The sequence below is a fragment of the Panthera onca genome, chromosome C2 (assembly GCF_046562875.1).
Source record: "Panthera onca isolate mPanOnc1 chromosome C2, mPanOnc1 haplotype 2, whole genome shotgun sequence".
In the NCBI taxonomy this organism is placed as follows: Eukaryota; Metazoa; Chordata; class Mammalia; order Carnivora; family Felidae; genus Panthera; species Panthera onca.
Window position 1 is genome coordinate 129,199,360 of NC_138347.1, and position 25,220 is coordinate 129,224,579.

Genomic DNA, 25,220 nt, shown 5'->3' on the forward strand with positions numbered 1-25,220 from the left:
CTCCCTGGCTGTGCAGCCCTGAGCCTCACTTTCCCCATCTACACAACACGGGATAATGATGCCCACATCCTAGAGGACCGCTGAGAAGGCTAAAGGAGAATAGTGCAGGCAGAAGTCCTTTGTTGACTGTAACATACCCTACAAACGGTAATTATTGCTACAGCTTCGTGACGGATTTGCTCCTTAACAATAAGCTGTGGTACTGGCGGCTTCTCCTCCTCATCATCCTTATTTTCTTACAACTCTAATAACTTTGGTTTATTTTTAAGACTTTCCCCACCCTCTCCCCCAACAATGGCCTTTATCTTTGAGCCCCAGTGTTACTGATTCTGACTCACCTTCCACAGGTTTATTCACACAACTAGACCCAACATGCTTATTGCCAACATTAGGCACTAAAAAGAAAAAGAAAGGGGCGACTGGGTGGCTCAGTCCGTTAGGTGCTGGCTCTTGTATTCCACTCAGGTCATAATCTCATGGTTGGTGAGATTTAGACTCACATCAGATTCTGTGCTGGGCATGGCACATGCTTAAGATTCTCTCTCTCTCTCTCTCTCTCTCTCCCCCCCCCGAGTCTGCTCACTCTTTTTTTCAAATAAAAAAAAAGAAAGAAAATCAGATACATGGTGTTAAACTCTCATATTACTCAATTCAAAGTTATAAGCTTCTCAATCTCAAAAGTGAAGAATAAAATTTAGCAGTTTTTGTTTGTTTGTTTGTTGTTATCAACAAGCCAAGATTCTGCAGTCCCATTTTACTACTCTCCCCCTGACCTTTGCCATTTGAACATTAGGGCCCACCCCAGAGTACCCCCAACACTCAGGGAGTTACAGAAAAAGTGAGACATTAATTGAAGGGGGGCAGAGGGGAGGGGTGCATATCCCTTCGCATTAGGTGTGTAGTTTAAGTCATCCTGACATCTTTCTTCCCTTCAGGTCATTTGGCTGTGGTAGGTGGTGCTTATATTCCACCAATATTGGAGAGAAAAGGACCCTATCTGTGGGATCAAAAAGACTTGGCTGCAGTTTTAATTCTACCACTTACTGTGTGACCTTACATCATTTAACTTAGCTAAGCTTCAGTTTTCACATCTGTAAAACGGAGATACCACTATTTGCCTCATAGAGTTGTTTTGAACCATACTATATGGTTTTACGCGCACTGCCTGGCATACGGCAGGTGTAAAATACTGATTAAGGAAACTCTTTTTTCCCCAGGGCTTTATTTTTCGATGTGCCAGGTCTTCCCGTGAGCAGCTTGCCAACTCCCAGGGGAGCTTAGCGCCCCTTCCCCCTGCCCACGCACCCACCCCACCCAAAGCCCTAAGCCCTCGTAACCCCTAAGCCAGCTTGCAATAGCACTAAACCCGCCGCCACCGCGACTTTTGACATCTCCGCCCTCCTCCCGCAACTGCGGCTGGGCTCACTTCCGCCGGAAGAGGCGGGCGCCTCCGCGCGGTTGGCGCGAAAGTCGGTTCGCGGCCTCAGCAATTTCCGGGTTTTACGTTTGCTTCGGGTCGGGGGCGCCGCCGGCTGCGGCGGGTGTGCGCCGGGGTGGCGCCCGACCCCAGCCACCGTCTTGCGGGCCACGCTCACCCTAACTCGCCGCCCGAAGACCCCCAGGCTTCACAGAGGTGAGGGAGGCACGGAGAGAGGACCCAGCTCCTTCCTCACCCTAATTGGGGGGTCGCTACACTTCCTCTGGCCTTAGGGGCCTCGTTTCCCCCGTCCGTGTAAATGGCCCATGGACCGGCGGGTGAGGCTTTGACGCCGGAGAGGACGTGACTGCGGTTGAACCTAGAGTCGGGCCTTTCTCTGGGAGCTGGCGAGCAAGAGCATTCGGCCCTCTAGGGGCATGACCTTGCTAACCGGTTTTCCGTTTATATATTGAAGTCCGTTTACTGAGGAGTGAACAAACCTCGAGGGTCGTGGACAGTTTCGTTCTGTGTATCTTTAAGCTAAGCGCAACTGAATGCCCCATGGGCTTAGGGGTCTTAGAGCCCCATAACAAAAGCCCTGAGTGTAGTCAATTTAGGGACATTAATGTCGTCTTCTGATTTGCATGGATTGTTGTCACTTTTTTTTCTCGACTTTACCCACATTCTAGCGTTTCCTAGAAACTAATAAACGAATTCCTGGGCAAAGCCAGCATCTCTATCCTTGGGAGTTGTTGTCGGCACAGAAAAATAGCTGCTCTTAACGTTTAACTTCATACGGGATGTGTTTTTGTCCTTGTTAATGGCTCCCTTATTTTGACAGTTCAAAAATGTCCAGAAATGACAAAGAACCGTTTCTTGTGAAGTTTTTAAAGTCTTCAGACAATACCGAATGTTTTTTTAAAGCTCTTGAGGTAAGGGTGCTTGAAAACGCCTTGTTTGATGCTATGAATTCATTTCCTCCTTTTTAGTGTTTTTGATTTATTGGGCTTCTTATGTCTTAGTTATTTTTGAAGTTTTACTGTAGTCTATATTAATATAGATGTGATACATATTTTGGGGTTGATGTAAACATTGTGTATTTTGGAGAGCATAAGTCTATTATGACATTTTTATTGAAAGTAACACACCTGCTATTCTTGGAAATTACATTTCTTTCTATGTGTACTAATCAGAGTAGACCTTTGTGTGTTGAAGAAATATGAATCTGTTGTGTACTGGTTACACTTAATTTTTTGGCGTTAAAAGTATGTTTCATTGTGTACAGTGTAATATGGGAAGATGTAGGGGGTTTTGTAGAGCCTTGATACTCACAGACCCCAGTAGCATTAGTAGAGTTGGAAATGCAGAACATTGGGCCCAACTGAGACTTCCCAGTTAGCACCTGCATTTTAACAAGATCTTCAGTGTGATTACTGTGTATATTAAAGTTTAAGAAGCATTATTGTAGCAGGTTTTTCTCTCAAGTTCATTCAGCAAATAATTACTGAGTGTCATGACCTGTTAAGGACTGTTCTAGTACTTGGGATACATCAGTGATCACAACAGGCAAAGGTCCATGCTCTCTCAGAGCTTACATTGTATTTTAGCAGGAGGAACTAGACATAAATCAGGTAGGATAAGTGAGTAAATTCTATATGTTACAAGGTGCTAAGTGCTATGGGAAGAGAAAAGAGTAAAACAGGTTAAGGGGTTCTAGAGGATGTTTGCTGGGGGAGGAGGGAAGTTACAATTTTAAGCAGAGTATGATCAGTGAAGGCTTTATGGAGAAGATGATAATTGAGTGCAGTTGAAGGAGTTGAGATAGTTAACCGTATGTATGTCTGGGGTGAAGCTTTCAGGCAGGGAGAACAACTATACACAGGCCCCTGAGAAAGTACTTGGGAGTGTCTGTCCAACATTAATGTGGCTAAAGTGAACAAGGGATGGGGGAAGAATATTAAGGGGTGCTTTAGAGAGTAAGAGTAAAGAGGTCATGTAAAAGGCCTCGAGGGCCATTGTAAAGACTTTTACTTTTTCATTTGAGCATATCTGATTGAAGTGACGGATCAAGTCAGGTAAAGACCTGGAAGAAGAATATTCCAGGTAGTGGGAACAAGAGCAAGACCTCTAATGAGGTCATGCTTAGCTTGTTCCAGGCTCAGCAAGAAAGCAGGAGGCTAGAGAAGAGTAAGCAAGAGAGATGAGAGGTAGAAGGTAATAATGGGGAGATAGGCAGGGGCCCAGACTCATCACCTGATTTGTATTGTGAAAGAGATTACTAGCTGCTATCTGGTGAATAGATTTAGGGCAAGGAAGAGAGAAGGAACCACTTTGGAAACTTCTGCAGAGGTCGAGGGGAGAGATGATGGTAGCTTTCAAAGGGAAAAAGATTGGATTGGAGATGGATTTTGAAGGTAAAATTTATAGGACTTAAATACAGGAGAAAAATTTCAGGTGCATTCTTTCATTTTTTCTTTCAGTCAATAAAAGAGTTCCAATCAGAAGAATATCTTCAGATTATTACAGAAGAAGAGGCATTAAACATGAAGGAGAATGATAGATCACTTTATATCTGTGACCCATTTAGTGGCAATGTCTTTGATCACCTCAAAAAGGTTTGCCAACTTTTAGTGTGTTTGTTCTGTAGTCTGATTTTCGTTTTGTTTTTGCTTCAGTGGATATAAATTCTTTATCGACCATGAAATATTATGCAGATTATGAATATAGAGGAATCCTTTGGTTTTAGGAGACCAGAATAATACTTTTAAAGGCTAATAATGTTACAATAGGCTTTTGTATTTTAGAAGATTTAACTTCATTTAGTTTAAGTGAACTCTATAGTAATGAAACATTTTAGTGATGGAGTTCTGTACTTAAACTCAGTTTGATTGCAAAATTTTCAGTAAAGATAGGAAGAGATCTCAACGTAACTCTTGGTTACTTACTGTCTTTCCTTTGTGCTCTTACACACAGAATTTTAGTATCTGTACCTTGTGCAGGGTCTGAAACATTATATGCTAAGAAAGAAGCATTTTGGAGATGAGTATTGCAATATACCAATGAGCCATCTTATTTCTTTTTGTTGATTTCCAGAGTCTACTGACTCATTACTTTTTTGGTGTCTGGACAAGAGAGAAGCATTGAAATAAAAGTAAACTGGCTGTAATTCCATGCAGATAACAAAGAAGTGATTCTTGTTTGAAGGAGAAGAAAACATAGAAGAGTAGGTAGATGCAGTATCTGCACAATTTATGGAAGGTCTGTGCCCACCTTTGCCAAAAGCATTGTTGGTCTTACCCTCCTTTTGGAAATAACATTCCTTGTCAGATAGAATCAATAGCATTAAAAATTCACTTTTCCTATGGCTGAACAAAAAGATAGCAGTAATCATTTGCCTTTTAGATCTTTAAATCAGTCATGATTTAAATCACCCACAGACTTTTTAGTTCTGGCTTGAATGTGCTGATGTTGAGCAAGACTGTCACTTTTGTTAACTTAGTTATCAATGAAAATGAAAGGTCACTTTTTTAGCAATCTGTAATACCATAGAGAAGTCTTTGTGCATCTTGGAAAGACATTGAGTTGAAGACAAAGTGTTTAAACGCAGATGTAGAAACTGCCTAGGATTATTTTTTGTGTGTGTGACAGTGTAGGTATTTTAGAAGGGGATCAGTGAGGCTCTTATTATTTTAAACTGCTTGGTTGGCTGGGTACTTCATTTAAAAAGTATATAATGGATATTTCCTAATTATTATAGCATAAGACTGTTACTCATACACCCTATCATTAAGGCTGTGTTTGTTTTAGAGATTAAAATTTGGTGACAACTTTGACTGATGTGGCTCTTGAAGCTTATTTCTTTTGATAGACTGCATTGTTTGATTTGCATGTGTGTTTATTTAGTGTGTTGTGTCCCTAAGAAATTAAATAATTTTTCTTATAACAATTTGGGGATTTTTCTGCAGTGGTCATCACCTTCTGTAAATAATTGGTAAATATTACAAAATGTAATTTCATAATACAGGACGTCTTTTCCTACATACTAAACTTTCTCCCTCTTTTTATAGCTTGGCTGCAGAATTGTTGGCCCTCAAGTAGTCATATTTTGTGTGCACCACCAGCGATGTGTCCCAAGAGCCGAACATCCAGTTTTTAATATGGTTATGTCTGATGTAACTGTATCTTGTACAAGCCTGGAAAAAGACAAAAGGGTAAGTGTTGAGGAAAATCATGACCAATATATATATATCTCCACACTTAATCTTCCACTGTGTAGGAGACACTTTGAAAGACTTTGTAGTTGGTGTTCATGGCTTACACAAAGTCAGTATACAACAGTGTACAGTCTTTTCTATTTTAACGAATACAGTAGCATCTGTTTAATTGAAAACTGACTACTTGAAAGAAAACTCCCTTTTTCCTTTCTGCAGTTGATGAGTTAGAGTTTGAGTCATATTTTTTCCACTGTAGATGGTCGATCTTCTAAAAAAATGTTGACAGGTAGAAAGGGCTATGGGTCTAGCATTAGCTCCAAGGTAAGAAATGCTTTGATAATGCTTTCTAAGCGATAAAAATATGTATTTTTATATGTAATGTATAAAATTTATATTTAAAAGAAATAAACTCATGGAGTTGAAAGAAACAAATATAGGAAAATAATGTGTGAAGGTAATTATTTTTGAATTTATATTTCATATTTATCTTTATACAAAAAGTAATTTGATTATTTAACTTTATAGTGGTGAGAAACATTTGTGCCTTAAAGCTAACAACAACAAAAGATATTTATGAGTCTTTGTATTAAAAATGGCAGAGATACTGTTTGCTTTAATATTAACATATTTTCTTTTGGGTTTACAGGAAGAAGTTCATAAATATGTACAAATGATGGGTGGACGCGTATACAGAGATCTTAATATATCAGTAACTCACCTTATTGCAGGAGAAGTTGGCAGCAAAAAATATTTAGTTGCTGCAAACCTAAAGAAACCTATTTTGCTTCCTTCTTGGATTGAAACACTTTGGGAGAAGTCACAAGAGAAGTAAGAAAGACATTTAGATGTGTTCTAGATTTAAAAAAATGATACATGCGATCATTTTGGCCTATTGTGGGTTTTTATAGGGGAGGTTTTATGTTGTTCTTTCGGGATTTGTTATTCAGGGACAAAAAATGGGGTTCTTAACCTTCAGTGAAAACAAGAGAGCAGAATCTGCAGGCTCTTATTGTCAAGGTATTAGTTAATAGGTAGAATAGGCTATTGATTTAATACTAGCTTCAAGGTAAGAAATGCTTTGATGATAAAGTTGTTAGCAGCAGTAAATGCTTGTAAAATAGTTGAGATGATCACTGTAGCAATTGTCACTCTTAAGTTGCATTACCCTTCCACTACTCTGCCCATATATTAAGATGGAGAGTGAATTACCATTTTGGCAATTGTATTCCCTCCCAAAGATGTCGGTCTGTGTAAAGTTGAATGTAAACATATGTAAGCCATTGACTAAGTTGTGGTCCTTCAGCAAATGTTAATCAAGCTCACTTTACGTACCTGGCCTGAGCTAGGCGTTAGATATACATAGTGAGCAAAGCAGGATACATGCTTGCCTTCATAGACCTTAGGAATAGGCATTTTTGCAGTCTTCCTCTCAGCACTGTCCAACACATCCTAAACATGTCTCTGCATCGGAACCTGCATTCCCAGCATGTCTGTCTTGCATGGAAACAAAATGGTAATGATATTTTTGTTGGTATTCAACTAAAAATCCTTGCATATTATCCATATGGTATAAGGGAAGGAAAAAAAGTCTCCTTTTCTGGTAGGCAACCAAGATTGTTTTGAGTTTGTAGGTATTTCAGACCTAAAATTTTGGAGAAAACACCACTTTGGCATGGATTTAAAGAGTTAATGAAATATATTTTCCCTCAGAACAGTTTTATTTGAGAAACTCTATCTGAAGTATTACTTTTCATTAGTGACATAGTGTTGAGCTAGATGAGCAATTAGTGTAATTTTGCGTGTTTGTCAGTTTCCCTTAAAAATGATTAAAATCCTAAAAAAATGAGGAAAGCCTTAATGATTTCTGTTGTCATTATTATTCTGGTAAATTTTAAACTAGTATATTAAAATGTTTATTTTTTCCTTGTTACTTACTTTCCCCAGAAAAATAGCCAGATATACTGATATAAACATGGAAGACTTCAAGTGTCCTATTTTTCTTGGTTGCACAATCTGTGTGACTGGCTTGTGTGGCTCAGAAAGAAAGGCAATTCAGCAACTCACAGTTAAGCATGGAGGTCAATACATGGGACAACTGAAAATGAATGAATGTACACACCTCATTGTGCAAGAACCGAAAGGTAAAACTATATGCAAAAAAGTACAGAATTTTCCCTAGTATTTAACATTTGAAGATGTTTACAGAATAGCTTTTCCTTCTGATATGTTACAAATCTGGTATATTTTTTTCCTCTGAAATCTTACAAAGAGAGTTTGGTTCACAATCTGTAGAAAAATTACATGACTATCCAGGTTTATTCAGATCATTAAAAAAACTTACAGGACAAGAAATTTGGATGAATAAAAAAAGGCTAATGTAGCTAAATTACATTTCTTTCTAATGACAAAAGGCTTGGCTTAGTTTTTAATTGAACAAATCAGCTTTATTAGATGAACTACAAGTTGTAACCTGCAGATATACCTTGCAGCACATGAGGCAGTTAAAAGAAGAAAATGCATTACCATTTCAGTTACCCCACATTTATTCCTCAGTTTTATTTTATTTTTTTTTAATGTTACTTATTTTGAGAGAGAGAGCAAGAGAGAGCATGAGCAGTGGAGTGGGAGAGGGAGAGAATCCCAAGCAGGCTCTGTGCTGTTAGCACAGAACCCAGCATGGGGCTCAAACCCACAAACTGAGATTATGACCTGAGCCTAAATCTGGAGTCAGACTCTCAACTGACTGAGCCACCCAGGCACCCCATAAATTACTCAATTTTAAGAGATTAAACCCCCTTATATGGCATGTGTATTTACACAACACATGGAAAATATAGTTGAGTAATAACTTAAAATATTATTTTTTAATATACTGTATAGCATACTGTTTGAAAGTAAGAAGTGGTAACTTTAATTTTGTTTCAGGTGAGTTTTTCCCCATAACCTGTAATACTATGAATATTTCTACAGAGATAGATTTTAATGGTTACATTTCTCTTTCTGTTTCTTAATAAACATAATAGGTCAAAAATATGAATGTGCCAAGAAATGGAATGTACACTGTGTGACCACACAGTGGTTTTTTGACAGTGTTGACAAAGGTTTTTGTCAGGATGAATCCATATACAAGACAGAGCCTCGACCGGAAACAAAGACTGTACCTGATACTTCAACTCCTACTGGCCAGATCAACACAGTTGATAGTAAGTCTCAGTGGGATTAAAGTAAACAGTCATTTTTAACAGTTTTCTATGTAAGAATTGATTTGTAAATAGAATCAGTTAGATATAGTAAGGAATGTCATTCTTTCTTGGTATGCTCCCAGGCATAGTTGTATAATAACTAAATTGTATGAAAATTAGTCCAGAACTCCTGGTATTTCTTTTTATAATGAATGTATTTTCTTTATTTTTCTGATTGAATGCAAAAGATGATTAAAGAAATCAAGAATACTAATAAAGACTTAAAAGATTTTTCAGAACTTGACTGATGTTCAAATAGTAATACATTTTTATTAGTTTACTGCAGTTGTTATAGACCATCTGTATTCATGTAAAATTTAAAATCATTTCTATCTTATAGGTGCCATGTTGGCAATTTATCAGATGTTATGCTTTCTTCTTTCCTGGACCCTACAGCCAGCAACTTCCGATTTTTAATGGAAGCAAGCCACTATTAAAATATATTAAATTTATTTTTATTTGAAAAAGATGTGAAAGTTAGTTTCATTTTCCCTTCTCACTTGGCCACCAAGACTTCAGTAAAAACATTTGATTCTTACTTTGAAAATTGTTCACAGCCCTTTGTGTATAAGAAAAGTTAATCTATAGGGAAGTAGGTAATCACATTTTTATCTCCATAAATTTCTACATCTTTGTTTGATATGTAGGTCGTACTCTTTCGGATGTCAGCCATATTTCCAACATCAATGCAAGTTGCATAAATGAATCGATATATAATTCAGTTCTTAATAGCAAAGTGGAGTCTACACTTGAAAATCTAGAAAATCTGGATGTCAGTGCATTTCAAGCACCTGAAGATTTACTAGATGGTTGTCGGGTATGTCTTTATCATGTAATACATGCAGTGATAATATACATCAGTGCTACCTAGCCTAACTTTGAAGACACCTCAGAGTTGGGCTTGCTCTTTGTCTACGTAAACCTTCACCCTAGCTAAGCAGAGGCAAACATTAGGCCATACCTGTCCTTTAGCTGTCAGGGTCCCTCTGCCTGGGATGTGCCTTCATTTGTAGCTTTCAAAGTTTTTATTATTTTCAATTCTGAACCATCCTTACCAGTAATCTTTCTACTCTGTTTTGAGACCACTTAGTTTCTGAACCACTTAATGGATTTTTATTTGTAACTGTCACTTAATAAGTGTTTCTAACATGTTAGACTGTGCATGTTGTTAATATGTTATATATAATCTCATTTAATTCCCACAAATCTAAAATGAGTATTACCCTGAGACTGAGGCTTAGCAGATTAAAATTCTTGTTCAGAATCACACAGACATTAAGTAGACAGACATCTACTCCAAAGCCTATATTCCTAGGCTTTATTCCAGGGTCCTATATTCCATTAGACCCACTGCTTTGTTTAGTGTCCCTTGGGCTACTTAATTTTTTAATGTATGAATAATTGTTTTATAAGTGCCTTGATGAAAACATCCTATGCTATTTATCTCCTAGAGCTGAATACTTATTTAATATATTTCTATGTAGGGGTGCTTGGGTGGCTCAGTCGGTTAAGTGTCAACCTCTTTATTTGGGCTCAGGTTATGATCTCACAGTTCATGGGATCCAGCCCTGCCTCAGGCTCCATGCTGTCAGCATGGTTTTGTCTTTCTCCTTCTCTCTTTCTGCCCCTTCCCCACTCGCATGTGCACTCTAAAAATAAATAAACTTTAAAAAATGCATATATATAATTTTTCTACTTGTAGAGTGAATAGGCTATACATTAATTCTCAATAGCAAAGATGTAACCCTGTTTTATTGTTAAGAGAGGAAATTGGGCAGATTACCTTATCCTTCTAAACTTATAAAACTTACCAATTTATGGGGCTCCTGGGTGGCTCAGTTGGTTAAGCGTCCAACTTCAGCTCAGGTCATGATCGCACAGCTTGTGAGTTCGAGCCCCATGTCGGGCTCTGTGCTGACAGCTCAGAGCCTAGAGTCTGCTTTGGATTCTCTGTCTCCCTCTCTCCTTCTGCCCTCCCCCTCTCATGGTCTGTCTCTGTCTCTCAAAAATGAATAAACATTAAAAAACTAGGGGCGCCTGGGTGGCTCAGTCAGTTAAGCGTCCGACTTCAGCTCAGGTCACGATCTCGCGGTCCGCGAGTTCGAGCCCCGCGTCGGGCTCTGGGCTGATGGCTCAGAGCCTGGAGCTTGCTTCCGATTCTGTGTCTCCCTCTCTCTCTGCCCCTCCCCCGTTCATGCTGTGTCTCTCTCTGTCTCAAAAATAAATAAACGTTAAAAAAAAAAAAATTAAAAAAAAAAAAACTAATAAAAACTTACCAACGTATGAGCAGAACAGAGAGTATCTTGTATACTCTTTTTTATCCTAGACCCTGCCAATTCTGGATATGACTTTTAATTATTCTTATAGGAAATTTATGTGACAGAAATCATGATTCCTCATTTTTGTTCAAATATATTCTAATGGAGGTTATTTAATTTGGGATATAAATGCAGTTATTAAGAAATTTTTTTAAAGACACATGTAAAATAGAGATGAAAACGATTTTTATATTTATTAAATTGGTTTCAATACATACATACTGATAGTTAAAAATAAATTTTTGCATATGTATTATTGTCAAAGCACGATCCTCAGCTTGACTTAAATTATCTTGTGTAATCAACTCTGTGTAAAAGGTATCTTAATTTATGGGTAAGAAAATTGATTTAAAGAGCCTGAGTAACTTACTGTGGTCATGTAATTAATTATTGACAGCTGAGCCAAAATTTAAACCCAGGTTTCCTGAACTCAGACATATAAACTCCAGTTTATTTCTATAATCTAAAATTTACAAATAGTAAGATATTCAATATTTAAGAAGCTACCGGCATTTTAGACATTGCTGTGCACTAATATTCAGAAGATAATTGAATTCTAGCTTCTATTTTATTAAAGCCTTAAAATACATATCAGGTGTCTACTGTGAAGGATGATGATGCTATAGAACTGTGAAGAAGTAATAGTAAAAATTTCAGAATTGTTAAAAAAAAAATCCAAGTTTCAGAATACATTCCATTCTTAATGTATTTTAAATGTACACGAGTTGTCTTATTTATACACAATGGATTTAGATATATATTTTTTTAATAATTCTTTTTCTGTTGAGAGAAATAAGCCATCTTCAATGCATTAATCTAAAGTAGATATTTTCTTTCTTTGCAGATATATCTTTGCGGTTTTAGTGGCAGAAAGCTAGATAAACTGAGAAGACTTATTAACAGTGGAGGTGGAGTTCGTTTTAATCAGCTCAATGAAGATGTAACTCATGTTATTGTGGGAGATTATGATGATGAATTGAAGCAGTTTTGGGATAAATCGGCTCACAGGTTTTGTCAGTTTTTATATCAAAGAATTTTCTACTCTGTAATGATTTTTCTTAAAATTGCATATCCATGTGGTTTTGGAAACAGCATGGCAAGTGGGATGATGGTCTTTATAGTTTGAACTAATATATAATTATGTACTATTTTTGCAGGCCTCATGTAGTGGGAGCAAAATGGTTGCTAGAGTGTTTTAGTAAAGGTTATATACTTCCTGAAGAGCCATATATCCATGCTAACTACCAACCAGTGGAAATTCCAGTTTCGGATAAACCTGAAAGTCAAACAGCCCCTTTAAAAAAGAACAACAGCTCCTCCAAGAAGGACTCTACTCCTGATGGAAAACATGAGCAAGCTGATGAAGATCTCCTCTCTCAGTATGTAAATAATAACACAACAGCGGGTAAGAAATAGTTGATTAGTATTTACAGTCATAAATTTAGAAGAGGAATGCATACATATGTGATTTCTACCAGGTTTTCTAGATTTTAAGTTAAACCTTTTTCTTAATGTTTTATGTTTGTTACTTTTTGTAAGCAGGCAAGGCCAAGGGGTGCTGAACCCTCTGACCTCCTCCTCTCTTCAACTATCTCCACTTTGATCTGTTTTATATACCAGCATCACTTTGTGTGAGTTTGTAACAGCATGAATTTTTATTTTAACCTTGTAATTAATTACCTCTTACTTGGTTATTGTGATCTTTAATGCATACAGTGCTGCACTGTGAACTGTGACCTCTGTATGTAATCGTCTCAGAATGGGAAGGAAAACTGCCAGTGAAGAGTTGTGAGCAGCATTTCTTCTTTTTTAAGAAAAAGTTACTGTGAGGGGCGCCTGGGTGGCTCAGTCGGTTGAGTGTCCGACTTCAGCTCAGGTCATGATCTCACAGTTTGTGAGTTTGAGCCCCATGTCGGGCTCTGTGCTGACAGCTCAGAGCCTGGAGCCTGCTTCAGATTCTGTGTCTCCCTCTCCCTCTGCCCCTCTCCCACTGTACTCTTTGTCTCTCAAAAATAAATAAATGCAAAAAAAAAAAAAAATGTAAAAAGTTACTGTGAAATATTTAGTACATTGAGAAAGATATGAAGAATAATGTGATGCGTAACCATATGCTACTACTTAGGTATAAAAAAAAAATAGAATATTCCACTATACCAAAAGCCTCCTGTAAGTCTCCCCATTTTCCTTATAGTTTACATGTGTATATATCTGTTTGCAATGTATATACTCTTTAATTTGTGTGTATTTTAACTTATATAAATGACATATGGTAAGTACTTTTTTGCTATTCTCCTCCAACCATGAGAGAGATTTATCTAATCCAAGTAACTGGTTGTGAATACACCACATTGTATCCATTTTCCCACCTATAGACATTTATATTGTGTCTTTTTTTTGCCAGTACAAACAGTACGGCTGAGATTGTTCTTAACCATGCCTCTGTGATTGCGTGGAGGTTTCTATACATGCATATGATACCATGTTTTGTCTGCTCTATCTGAATTAATGAAATAGAGATGTTAAACTCCACCACCATAATGGTGGCTTTGACAGTTTCTCCATGTAGTTCTGTCAGATTTAATTTTTTAATATATCTTGATGTTTTATTACATGATGATTCTCATTTTCCTAATTTTTTTCCTTAAAATCTGTTTTATCTGATATTAATACAACTATCTGTACCTCGTGTGAGTATTCATTTAGTGTGACTGACTTGTTTTCTTAACTGCAAATTTGGTCAGTTTTCTTTTATTGTTACTTGTGATCTATTTTTATTATTTTATGCCATCTTATTTTGTGCTTTTTGTTTGTCTCATTTTTCTATGCTTCTTTGTTTAAAATTTTTGCCTTTTGGGTAGCTTGAGCTTGCCCCCTCTTACCTCAGTCTCCCAACTCTCTGTCTTCCTTCTTCTAATGTAGAAGTTAGATCTGTTTTTATTTTCAGTGATTACCCTTGGAACTTAAAGGTGCATCATAACTTGAAATCTAAAGTTAATCAGAATTTTGATCTTCATCTTTTTTTTTTTTTTTTTTAATGTTTTTATTTATTTTTGGGAGAGAGAGAGACAGAGCATGAGCAGGGGAGGGGCGGAGAGAGGGAGACACAGAGTCAGAAGCAGGCTCCAGGCTCCAAGCTCCAAGCTGTCAGCACACAGCCCAACGCGGGGCTCGAACTCACGAACCGTGAGATCATGACCTGAGCTGAAGTTGGACGCTTAACTGACTGAGCCACCCAGGCGCCCCTGATCTTCATCTTAAGTACAAAAACTTTATAACACTATCTTCAACATCTTGCTAATCACACCCCTCTACACACACTCACTAGTACACTCAATTTATGTGATTTGGGCTAGTATTTTCATTGTCTTTTTTAATCTCACAATTAGATACTTATTGTTTCATGTGGCCCATATTTGTTTTGATTTATCAACATATTTAGCGATTTCTTTGCTTCCCATTCCTTGTTGGCATCTGAGACCTCTCCTCTGGAATCATTTTCTTTCCTCCTATAAAATATATCCTTTAGAAATTCCTTCAGTTTCTGTTAATGTCTTTATTTTGCCTTTGCCTTAAAAAATAGTTCTTCTCTGAATACAGTCCTAGACAGTTACTTTGAGCTCTTGGGAGATGTTATTTCATTGTCCTCTTTCTGTGGCTGGTGGATAAGAAGTCATTCAGTCTAATTGTTATTCTTTTGTAGGAAGTCTTTTTCTTTTTTTCTGGCCTTTTTTAATATCTCCTTTTATTTCTTGTATCCTAGAGTTTTACCATGTACTTGTCCTACTTGCAATTCATTGTGCTTTCTAAATTAAGGATTAGTGGGGGGTTTTTGTCTTTTTACTTCATTGTAAAACATTTTTCATCTATTATCACTTTGAATATTGCTTCTTCACCACTCTATATTTTCTAACTGCCATTACTCTGTGTATGGATCACTTAACCTGCCCTTCTGATTTCATCTTTTTGTCTTTCTGTGATTTATTATGTGTAATTTATTCAGGATTTCCTTTCACATCACTGTTTCTCTGTTTAGCTATTGCCTAATGTGTTTAACCCATCCATTAAATTTTTTATTTCAATAATTATTTTTTTCAGTTCCTAGAAGTTCTGTTAATAATCTTATTCTGTATTCATGTCTTATTAATTATTTCTTGAAACACATTAAACATACTGCAGTATTATGAATGGAGGGGAGAAGTAGTTCTCTGTTCATGCTGCCTAGTTTCTTCATGTCTTTGTGATATTATAAACTCATTAGGCCTCTGGAAATTCTAAGAAGCTTGAAGGTGAGGGTTTGTTCCTCTAGAAAGGGTTCATATTTAAATCTGCCAGAAGTCTAAGGGTTTTCCAACTCAGGACACATCTCAGTTTATTGGCTGGATGTTTTTTGGACCACCAGGCTAGTGTGAATTTGTACTCTTCACCTACTTTGAGGACCCAGCCTATGATAACAAATTCTCAGGAGAGATCTTTTTCCCCCTTGACCCAAAGCCAAAATCAAGTGTATTTGTCATCTCCTTTGCAGGGTAGATTTTTTGTTGTTGTTTGATTGATTTTGGTCTGCATTGTAACTAGACATTTCCCTTTAGGGTTTCTGGGTTTGTTTACTCATTGTGTACTCCACCCCACCTCTAATTTGTGTGAGACCAAAGGCTTAAGTTGTTTCCCTCCACGTGATGTTCCTGAATTCTGAGAATCTAAGTTTCTGGAAAAATAGATTCAGGGTAACCATTAGTTTTAGTAACCACTCAGTGCTCTGGATTCATGATACTACTTCATTTTCAGTCCTTGATTTCTTGCTTTCTTGCAAATTCAGCTCTGCATTTGTACTGATGCCTTTAATATTTTATTCTTTATTTTCAAGTGCTTTTAACGAGAGGGTTTTGCATGTCTAGCCTATCATATTTCTAGAAGGGAATTTGCAGCATTTTATCTTTTTCTTTTTTAGCTTTAATTCCAGTGAGTTAACATACAGTGTTATACTAGTTTCATGTATGCAGTATAGTGATTGGACAAGTCCGTATATCACCTGGTGCACTCCTTAATCCCAGTCACCTGTTTAACCCATCCTGCTGATTCACCACCCCTCTCGTAAACACCAGTTCTCTATAATTAAGAATCTGTTTCTTGATTTGTCTTATTTTTTTTTTAAGTTTATTTATTTTGAGAGAGAGAGCACGAACAGGGAGGGGAGGGGCAGAGAGAGGAAGAGGGAGAGAATCCCAAGCAGGCTCTGCACCACTAGCGCAGAGCCTGACCCAGGGCTCAAACTCACAGATCATGACCTGAACCAAATCAAGAGTTGGAGCCTTAACCGACTGAGCCACCCAGGCGCCCCTGTCTCTTATTTTTTTTCTTTTTGTCTGTTTGTTTTCTTTCTTAAATTCCACATATGAGTGAAATTATATGGTATTTGCCAGTGACTTATTTTGCTTAGCATTATATTCTGTAGCTTCATCCATGTCATTGCAAGTGGCAAGATTTCCTTCTTTTTGATAGCTGGATAATACTCCATTGTGTGCGTGTGTGTGTGTGCGTGCATGTGCGTGTGCACGCACATGCACACACATGAACACGCTACATCTTCTTTATCCATTCATCATTCACTGGACACTTGGGCTGCTTCCATATCTTGTCTGTTGTAAATAATGCTGCTATCAACATAGGGGCTCTGGTATCCCTTTGAATTAGTGCTCTTATATCCTTTGGGTAAATACCTAGTGCGATTGCTGATCATAGGGTAGTTCTATTTTTAACTTTTTGAGGAAACTCCCTACTGTTTTCTACAATGGCTCCACCAGTTTGCATTCCCACCAACAGTGCATGAGGGTTCCCTTTTCTCCACATCCTCACTGACATTTGTTTCTAGTGTTTTTGATTTTAGCCTTTCTGACATGTGAGGTGATAGCACATTGCAGTTTTGATTTGCATTTCCCTGATGATGAGTGATAGTGAGCATCTCTTCATGTGTCTTTTGGCCATCTGGATGCTTTCTTTAAAGAAATGACTGTTCATATCGTCTGCCCATTTTTTAATTGGATTTCTTGCTTTTTGGGTGTTGAGTTGTAGAAGTTCTTTATATATTTTGGATACTAACCCTTTACTGGAAAGGAATATCCTCCCATTTTGTAGGCTGCCTTTTAGTTTTGTTGATTGTTTTCTTCTCTGCAGAAGCTTTTTATTTTGATGTAATATTCCAATAGTTTATTTTTGCTTTTGTTTCTCTTGCCTCAGGAGACCTATCTAGAAAGAAGTTGCTATGGCCAGTGTCAAAGAGGTTACCGTCTGTGTTCTTTTCTAGGAATTTTATGGTTTCAGGTCTCACATTTAGGTCTTTAATCCATTTTTGTGTATGATGTAAGAAAGTGGTCCAATTTCATTCTTTTGCACATTGCCGTCAAGTTTTCCCACACCATTTGTTGAAGAGACTGTCCTTTTCCCATTGGATATTACTTCCTGCTTTGTCAAAGATTAATTAACCACGTAATCATGGGTTTATTTCTGGATTTTCTATTCTGTTCCACTGACCTGTGTGTCTGTTTTTATGCCATTGCCATACTGTCTTGATGACTATAGCTTTGTAATATAACTTGAAGACTAGAATTGTGATACCTCCAGCTTTTGCTTTTCTTTTTCAGGATTGTGTTGGCTTTTTGGGGTCTTTTGTGGTTTAGAGTTGTTTGTTCTAGTTGTGTGAAAAATGCTGTTGGTATTTTGATGGGAATTGCATTAAATGTGTAGATTGCTTTGGGTAGTATAGACATTTTAACAATGTTCTTTTAGTCCATCAGGGTGGAATGTCTTTCCATTTCTTTGTGTTGTCTTCAGTTTCTTTAATGAGTGTTTTATAGTTTTTGGAGTACAGGTCTTGCACCTTTTTGGTTAGATTTATTCCTCTATTATTATTACTTCTTCCTAGATATCTTATTAAATAGTACTGTTTTCTTAATTTCTCTTTGTGCTGCTTTGTTACTGGTGTATAGAAATGCAACAGATTTCTGTATGCTGACTTTGTGTCCTGCAACTTTACTGAATCTGTTTCTCAGTTCTAGTATTTTTTGGTGGATTCTTTCAGGTTTTCTATATATAGTATCGTGTCATTGGCAGACAGTAAAAGTTTTACTACTTCTTTACTGATTTGGATGCCTTTTATTCCTTTTTATCATCTGATTGCTGTGACTAGGACTTCCAGTACTGTGTTGAATGAAAGTGATGAGAGTTGACACCCTTGTCTTGTTCCTGACCTTTGGGGGAAAGTTCTTAGTTTTTCCCATTAAGGATGACGTTAGCTGAGTGTTGTTCATATATGGCCTTTATTATGTTGAGGTATGTTCCCTCTAGACGTACTTTGTTGAGAGTTTTTTCCATCATTGGTGGTTGTACTTTGTCGAATTTTTCTGTGTCTATTGAAATGATCATATGGTTTTCATCCTTTCTCTTGTTGATGTGATATGTTGGTTGATTTGCGAATATTGAACCATCCTTGCATGCCAGGAATAAATCCCACTTGATTATGGTGAAAGATTTTTTGAATGTATTGTTGAATTTGGTTTGCTGATATTTTATTGAAGATTTTGCATCAATACTTATCAGGGTTATTTGGCTTATGGTTTTTGTTTTTTTTTTTTTTTTAGTGGTGTCTTTAGGTGGTTTTGGTATCAGGATAATGCTGGCTCATAGAATGAATTCCGAAGTTGTCCTTCCTTTTCTATTTTTTGGCATAGTTTAAGAAGAATAGGTATTCTCTCTTCTTTAAATATTTAGTAGAACTCACCTGTGAAGCTATCTCATCTTGGGCTTTTGTTTGTTGGGAGTTTTTTAATTACTCATTTAATTTATTTCCTCGTTACCAGTCCAGTTTTTTTTTCCCCCACACTATTTCTGTTAATGGTATATTGAAAAATTGGTTTTTGTCAGACTATTTGCTTATGCTTTAGTAGTACGTTATGTCAGGAGATCTTCAATTTTCTGGGATGTTTTGGCATAAAAAAGCCGCAAACTGACTCAGCAGTTTTATGCATTATCCTTCAGCCAAGGGTACGTGGTGGAATCAAGTGATTAGTTTCTCAAATCTTCCTTTCTCTGGCAGTTAGTGGTCTACCTACTTTGGAAGGGTTTAATGATAGTGAACCTGACAGAATCCCCAAGCTCATTAGAATGTAATCAAGTTCTTTATAGTTCTTAAAGCAAAATTATTTTTGAGAGTGCTTACTCAGTATTAGGTTTATCAAGATGTGTTTATTGGGCTCCTAAACAAGATCTGATGGAAAGAAGGATTCTGTTCCAGTAAATGGAAAGGACCGCTGTAGAACATGCTAATTTATTCTGAGTCTCTTCATAACTTGAGGGTTTTACTTGCAGCTTATAAGAACTTAGTATTGCCAGTTTGTTTTTATGTATTAGTTTAAAATTCCACATGGTGCAACTACGTGGATGGAACTAGAGGGTATTATGCTAAGCGAAATTAGTCAGAGAAAGACAAATACCATATGACTTCACTCCTGTGAGGACTTTAAGACACAGAACAGATGAACACAAGGGAAGGAAAGCAAAATAACATAAACACAGGGAGGGGGACAAAACATAAGAAACTCTTAAATATGGAGAACAAACAGAGGGTTACTGGAGGGGTTGTGGGAGGGGGGATGGGCTAAATGGCTGAGGGGCTTTAAGGAATGTACTCCTGAAATCATTGTTGCTCTATATGCTAACTAACTTGGATGTAAATTAAAAATAATAAAATAAAATTCCACATGGTTTCCACTTCCATTTCACCAGCAGGATATAGATATCAAACAACGTTGTTTCTTTTCCCTTCTAGATGTGATTATAAAATAATTATAAATGCAAAAAAAAGTCTTTTTATATTAAGAATAGCTATTTTAAAACAGGGAGGCAAACCGTAAGAGACTCTAAATAGAACAAACTGAGAGTTGATGGAGGGAGGTGTGTGGAGGGATGGGCTAAATGGTTGACAGGCATTAAGGAGGGCACTTGTTCAGATGAGCACTAGGTGTTATATGTAAGTGATGAAGCACTAAATTCTATTCCTGAAATGAATACTATGCTATATATTAACTAACTAGAATTTAAATTAAAAAAGTAAAAAGAATAGCTATTTTAAACATTACTTTCCAGGATATTTTCTATTTTCATATTGCCTTTGTGTATCATATCACCTTTGTTTCCTTCTAAGCTTATTCATCCTCACCTATCTCTAAAATTATAAATACACTATTAACCCTTTTTCTTTATATAATGAATCTGAAGTTCAAAGAGTCTCCTGATATATTGATCAGTAAATGTTCTAGATAAAACTGTGCTTCTTCAGAGTATGAATAAGAGTAATTAAATACTTGTATGAAGTAGGAAAATTTTATTAAGTTTTATTTTATATGGCAATAGTTTAAAAATTACAGTGTTAATGTTGGAGATGAGGATAGAAATGAGAAGGTGGCACTGTAACAGTGTTATGGGTTCTGAAGTCAGACAGCCTTTGATTTATATATCATTTCTGCAGTTAACTGTATGACTTTAGGCAAATTACTTAACTTCTTTAATCCTGAGATTCCTCTTGAAGAAAGGCTATAGATATACTAGTATTATCAACCTCATAGTGTCACGAGCACTAATAACATGTATGTGCTTTACATGTACATGAATAAATGAAGAATCCGTGAATAGCTTCCAGGCTTGTTGAGATCCCATAAAGCAGTGGCAAGCTTGTCTTGTAAAGGACAGGATGGTAAATACTATAGGCTTTGTCAGTCACATTCTGTCTCTGTATGTATTTTATTTTGTTTTGATTATGTTTTTACAACCATTTAAAAATGCAAAAACCATTCTTTTTTTTTTTTTAATGTTTATTTTTGAGAGAGAGAGAGAGCATGAGCAGGGAAAGGGCAGAGAGAGAGGGAGACACAGAATTTGAAGCAGTTTCCAGGCTCTGAGCTGTCGGCACAGAGCCTGACACGGGGCTTGAACCTGCGAACCGTGAGATCATTACCTGAGCCGAAGTCAGATGCTTAACCGCCTGAGCCACCCAGGTGCCCCTAAAAACCATTTTTAACTCACAGGCTGTGAGCCCAGTTTGACCCCTAACCTGTAGTTTGCCAATCCCTGTACATAGCACCACTAGGGTTTCTAAAAACCTTACCGAGTTTTGCCCTTTTAACCTTTTAGCCTTGATTTGACAATGTTTATTGTGTATTAGGTATTACATATTTTAGTTTCTGACATTTATGTTTTTATACACCTGTTGTTTTTTTTCCTACCCATCTATAAGCAAACTTGACTCTAAAATGAAATAGTTGAGACCATTTGCTTGGGTTCTTAATCAGTTCTCTTAAATCCATATAGTAGCTAAGTAGCTGCAATTTTAATATGGAAATTTTAGGAGTTTACTTCTGTTTTTTCCTTAATGATATTTTCTCAATTCTGTTGTGAATTATTAAAACAAGTTTTGGAACTGAGATAGGCCCAGTTACTGGAGCTTCAAAATTTTCAACTAATTGGGAGTTTCTAGTATAGTAGGAACATTTAGAACAGTAACATGATTGCTGTTATCATTCCGGAGGTGGAAATAGTGACAATACTCTTGGTAACCAAGAGGATGGGTTCATATCTTTTCTTCATTGTGTACTTACCGAGCCTTAATTTTTGAAGTGTGGTCACAATTCTCAGGCTCCCTGTTACCTTTATATCTGGTAGAATACATTTCTTTGTCTCTTTCAGTTGAAGCTGCCAAGTCTGAAGTTGAGCCCTTTAATGACTCTACTCATATTTCCCTGCAAGAAGAAAGCCAGTCTTCTGTCACTCATTGCCATCCTGACACTTCTACAATTACTGAGGAAGGTTTATTTAGCCAAAAGAGTTTCCTTGTTGTGGGTTTTAGTAGTGAAAATGAATCTAATATTGCAAACGTCATAAGAGAAAATGCTGGAAAAATTGTCTCCCTTCAGAGCAGAATTGTTGCTGATTATGCTGTGGTTCCTCTGCTGGGGTGTGAAGTAGAAGCAACTGTAGGAGAAGTCGTTACAAATACGTGGCTGGTAAGAAAACCCTGGAGTAGTTGAAATGTAGTGTGGAAGGATGTCAGATACGAAGGATGTCAGATGCCGGAAGTGTTCATGTGTATTTTCTAGGCAGTGCAGTGCAGTTTAGGTATATTGGTATTTATGTTTGAGCAGTTTAGATTTTGCTTTTAGCAAAAGAAATTCTAAGATCTGAAAATGTGCAAGCTTCTTGGTCCTGGTCCTGGTACAGTAGAGCTTATTGTTTCCTTGGGGCCACAAGAGCAGCTTTCCTTCTAAGAAAGTTATTCCAGGTCATCTTGTACTGGTTCAGTCTTCCCTGTTTTCTCACAACCAAAGCATGACAGGCACTTTTGTATTGTTGCTTGTTACTGGCTGAACACTGGTAACTTCACCAATTTTTTTTAAGTTTACAAGAATTTAAAAAATTTATAAACTAATACTTCGGAAGACATTAAATTTAAAGCAATATTTCCTAATTTTGATGATAAACCTGACTGATCTTAATATCCTATATAATTTGATTTTTTTTAATTATAATTTGGAATATATTGAGAATGAGCATACACAAGGTTATATTAAAGTAAAAGTGCTTTTCATCTAAACTAAAATTACTGCTGTAACTAACCCAGTATTAACCACTGGTTGCTCATTTCAGGTTGCTGTTATTGTTTCTCTTGTTTTTAAAAGGTAACTTGCATAGACTATCAGACTTTAATTGATCCGAAGTCAAATCCTCTCTTTGTGCCAGTCTCAGTAATGGCAGGAATGACTCCTTTAGAGGATTGTGTTATTTCATTCAGCCAGTGTGCAGGAGCAGAAAAAGATTCGTTGATATTCTTAGCAAAACGCCTTGGAGCAAGGTATGAGGTATTTTTCACGCACCTACTATCATGGTGTACCTTTTATGCTTTTGACTTAATTGGTGAATATTCAAATTGGAATTAGGCTGAGTGTCTTTATAATATTTATGGGAATTATGTAGTGTACCTGCGTGATGGTTCAGGGTTACTAGATGGATTCCTGGCAGATGTTAAGATCACGGGCATTAATGCTTACCTACCAGGAAAGGGAAAATCTAAAGCTGATACAAGGGCCATTATTGAATATTACACATCTAAGCATTATTCCCTTCCATGTACCATATGGATGATTGATTCTTTTTCAGTAATTCTTAGGAAGGGAAAAAAAAAAAACTTAAAAGTTACTTCCAAAATCCATATGAGCCCAACCCCTAAGTGAACTTTAAGTGGTGGCTGTTTTAAAAGGAAGTACCAAACTGTTATATATATGGTAAATGTAAATGGACTAAACTTTTATATTAAAAGTTCTTTTGTCTCTCAAAAACAAAAAGAAATTTTTTAAAAAAAGTTCTTTTAGGTTAGATCTTGAAGCAACACTTAAAATGATTTTAAACAGGAGACATACCTAAAACAAATTGATTTGAGAACATCTCAGAAAAAAAAAAAAAAAAAGATGGGCAAAGGTATGTCAAAGAAATGCAAACAGAAAGAAGGGGTTGCAGTTCTAATGTCAGACAAGTTTGGGTTCAATTAAAAAGGTGTTAAATAAGAAAAAGAATAGCACCGTAAGTAAAGAGCTGTTTACACTGAAGGTTTTATTTACACACACACACACACACACACACACACACACACACACACACCACAAAGAACATGACTGTCATGCATAAGACAAAACTTAGGAGATAGGAGGTGGAATCAACAGGAATACATGACTTGTAGGAGACTTTAACTCTCATCTTTTACTTCATGACAAGTCAAATAGAAAACAGGGAAAGATCTAGATTTCAGTAGCATAGTCCCCTATCCTGAAAAAGTGAATATACCTTTTCCAGTGCCTGTGAACACTTATAAACATTGTCTGTGAAATTGGCCACAAAGAAAACCTCAGTAAATTTCCTAAACTAGAAAGAGCACAGACCATATTCTCTAATCACAGTGCAAAAAGATTAGAAATGAGTAGTAGAAATAGAAAATGAAAAGATCTTATTAACTAGACATTTTAGAACTGTTTTTCATAACTCTTGGTTCCAAGAGGAATTCAAAACCATTTGTATACCTAGAAATCATTATCAATCGAATGGTAATAAGTAATTCCAGTGCCTAGATTGTGATGTTAAAAATACCATTTCCCACTAAAAGAAATTAAAATGTAAAGAAATGATTAAGTTCACAAAAGGTGCCAGTAAGTCTGGAATATGGTCAGACCAGATAGCAAGGACTACTAAGGAAGTTGTGTGCAAAGGACCTCCACTAGCCAAAGACAGGAAAATTTATGTGTCACCAGAGATCATAATGGCAGTGGATGCAAACACTTCAAATAATATTAAATGAAGACTTTATAATGACACCAAAGAAAGCTAATTGGTCATGTTGAAAGATGCTAGGAAACCAGCTCTTTTTTCTTTCTTTCTTTCTGTCTTTCTTTCTTTCTTTCTTTCTTTCTTTCTTTTTTGTGAGAGAGAGAGAAATGAGGGTTACTCGATGTGGGGCTTGGGCTCACCTGAAGCAGGACCAGCTCATTATTTTGAAAGTGTTAGATAAAGAGAAAGGATCAAGTATTTATCCAGTCTTTCCTATGTAATCGGTATCTAGAGTACCATAATAACGGATAAGAGAGTTTCCCTTTCAGAGGTATTCCAACAAATAAATGAAGGATAGGGTTATAACTCATAATATCATATATGATATATATGATAGCATCAAGCCTTGAAAATCAGTAATCACATAATAAAGAGGAAAACAGACATTATATGTCTCTTAATGTAGAGCATAGTGCCACCTTGAAGTGGCCTTACCACAGTGATGTGACGTCAGTCTGATGAAGCCTCTAGATTCAACTACTGATTCATAGGAAGTAGGAGAGTAGTATGTTAAACTAGAGCATAGAATGCAGTCAGCAAAATCAGACTTGGAGATAACCTTATGTTATAAATAATACAGTGTCTTCACAAATACACATTAAGAGGATAG

At 36.7% G+C, this 25,220-nt stretch overlaps 1 protein-coding gene across 4 annotated transcripts in view; it reads left to right on the forward strand.

The window, feature by feature from the left end:
* Positions 1–1,476: 1,476 nt before the first annotated feature.
* The window catches only part of TOPBP1 (DNA topoisomerase II binding protein 1), a 61,498-nt gene continuing 37,754 nt past the window's right edge, over positions 1,477–25,220 (forward strand). The window contains exons 1-12 of one of the 4 annotated variants that reach the window (XM_060638702.3): positions 1,477–1,633; positions 2,259–2,349; positions 3,898–4,032; positions 5,485–5,628; positions 6,278–6,459; positions 7,576–7,772; positions 8,655–8,834; positions 9,521–9,690; positions 12,036–12,199; positions 12,349–12,596; positions 21,926–22,242; positions 22,915–23,087. In XM_060638702.3, the coding sequence (XP_060494685.2) occupies positions 2,266–2,349; positions 3,898–4,032; positions 5,485–5,628; positions 6,278–6,459; positions 7,576–7,772; positions 8,655–8,834; positions 9,521–9,690; positions 12,036–12,199; positions 12,349–12,596; positions 21,926–22,242; positions 22,915–23,087 (1,994 nt within the window). In that variant the 5' untranslated portion in view covers positions 1,477–1,633; positions 2,259–2,265. Of the gene's footprint in view, positions 1,634–2,258; positions 2,350–3,897; positions 4,033–4,510; positions 4,676–5,484; positions 5,629–6,277; positions 6,460–7,575; positions 7,773–8,654; positions 8,835–9,520; positions 9,691–12,035; positions 12,200–12,348; positions 12,597–21,925; positions 22,243–22,914; positions 23,088–25,220 lie in introns of those variants that run through there. The other 3 variants (XM_060638703.3, XM_060638704.3, XM_060638705.3) reach the window with 3 other exon arrangements.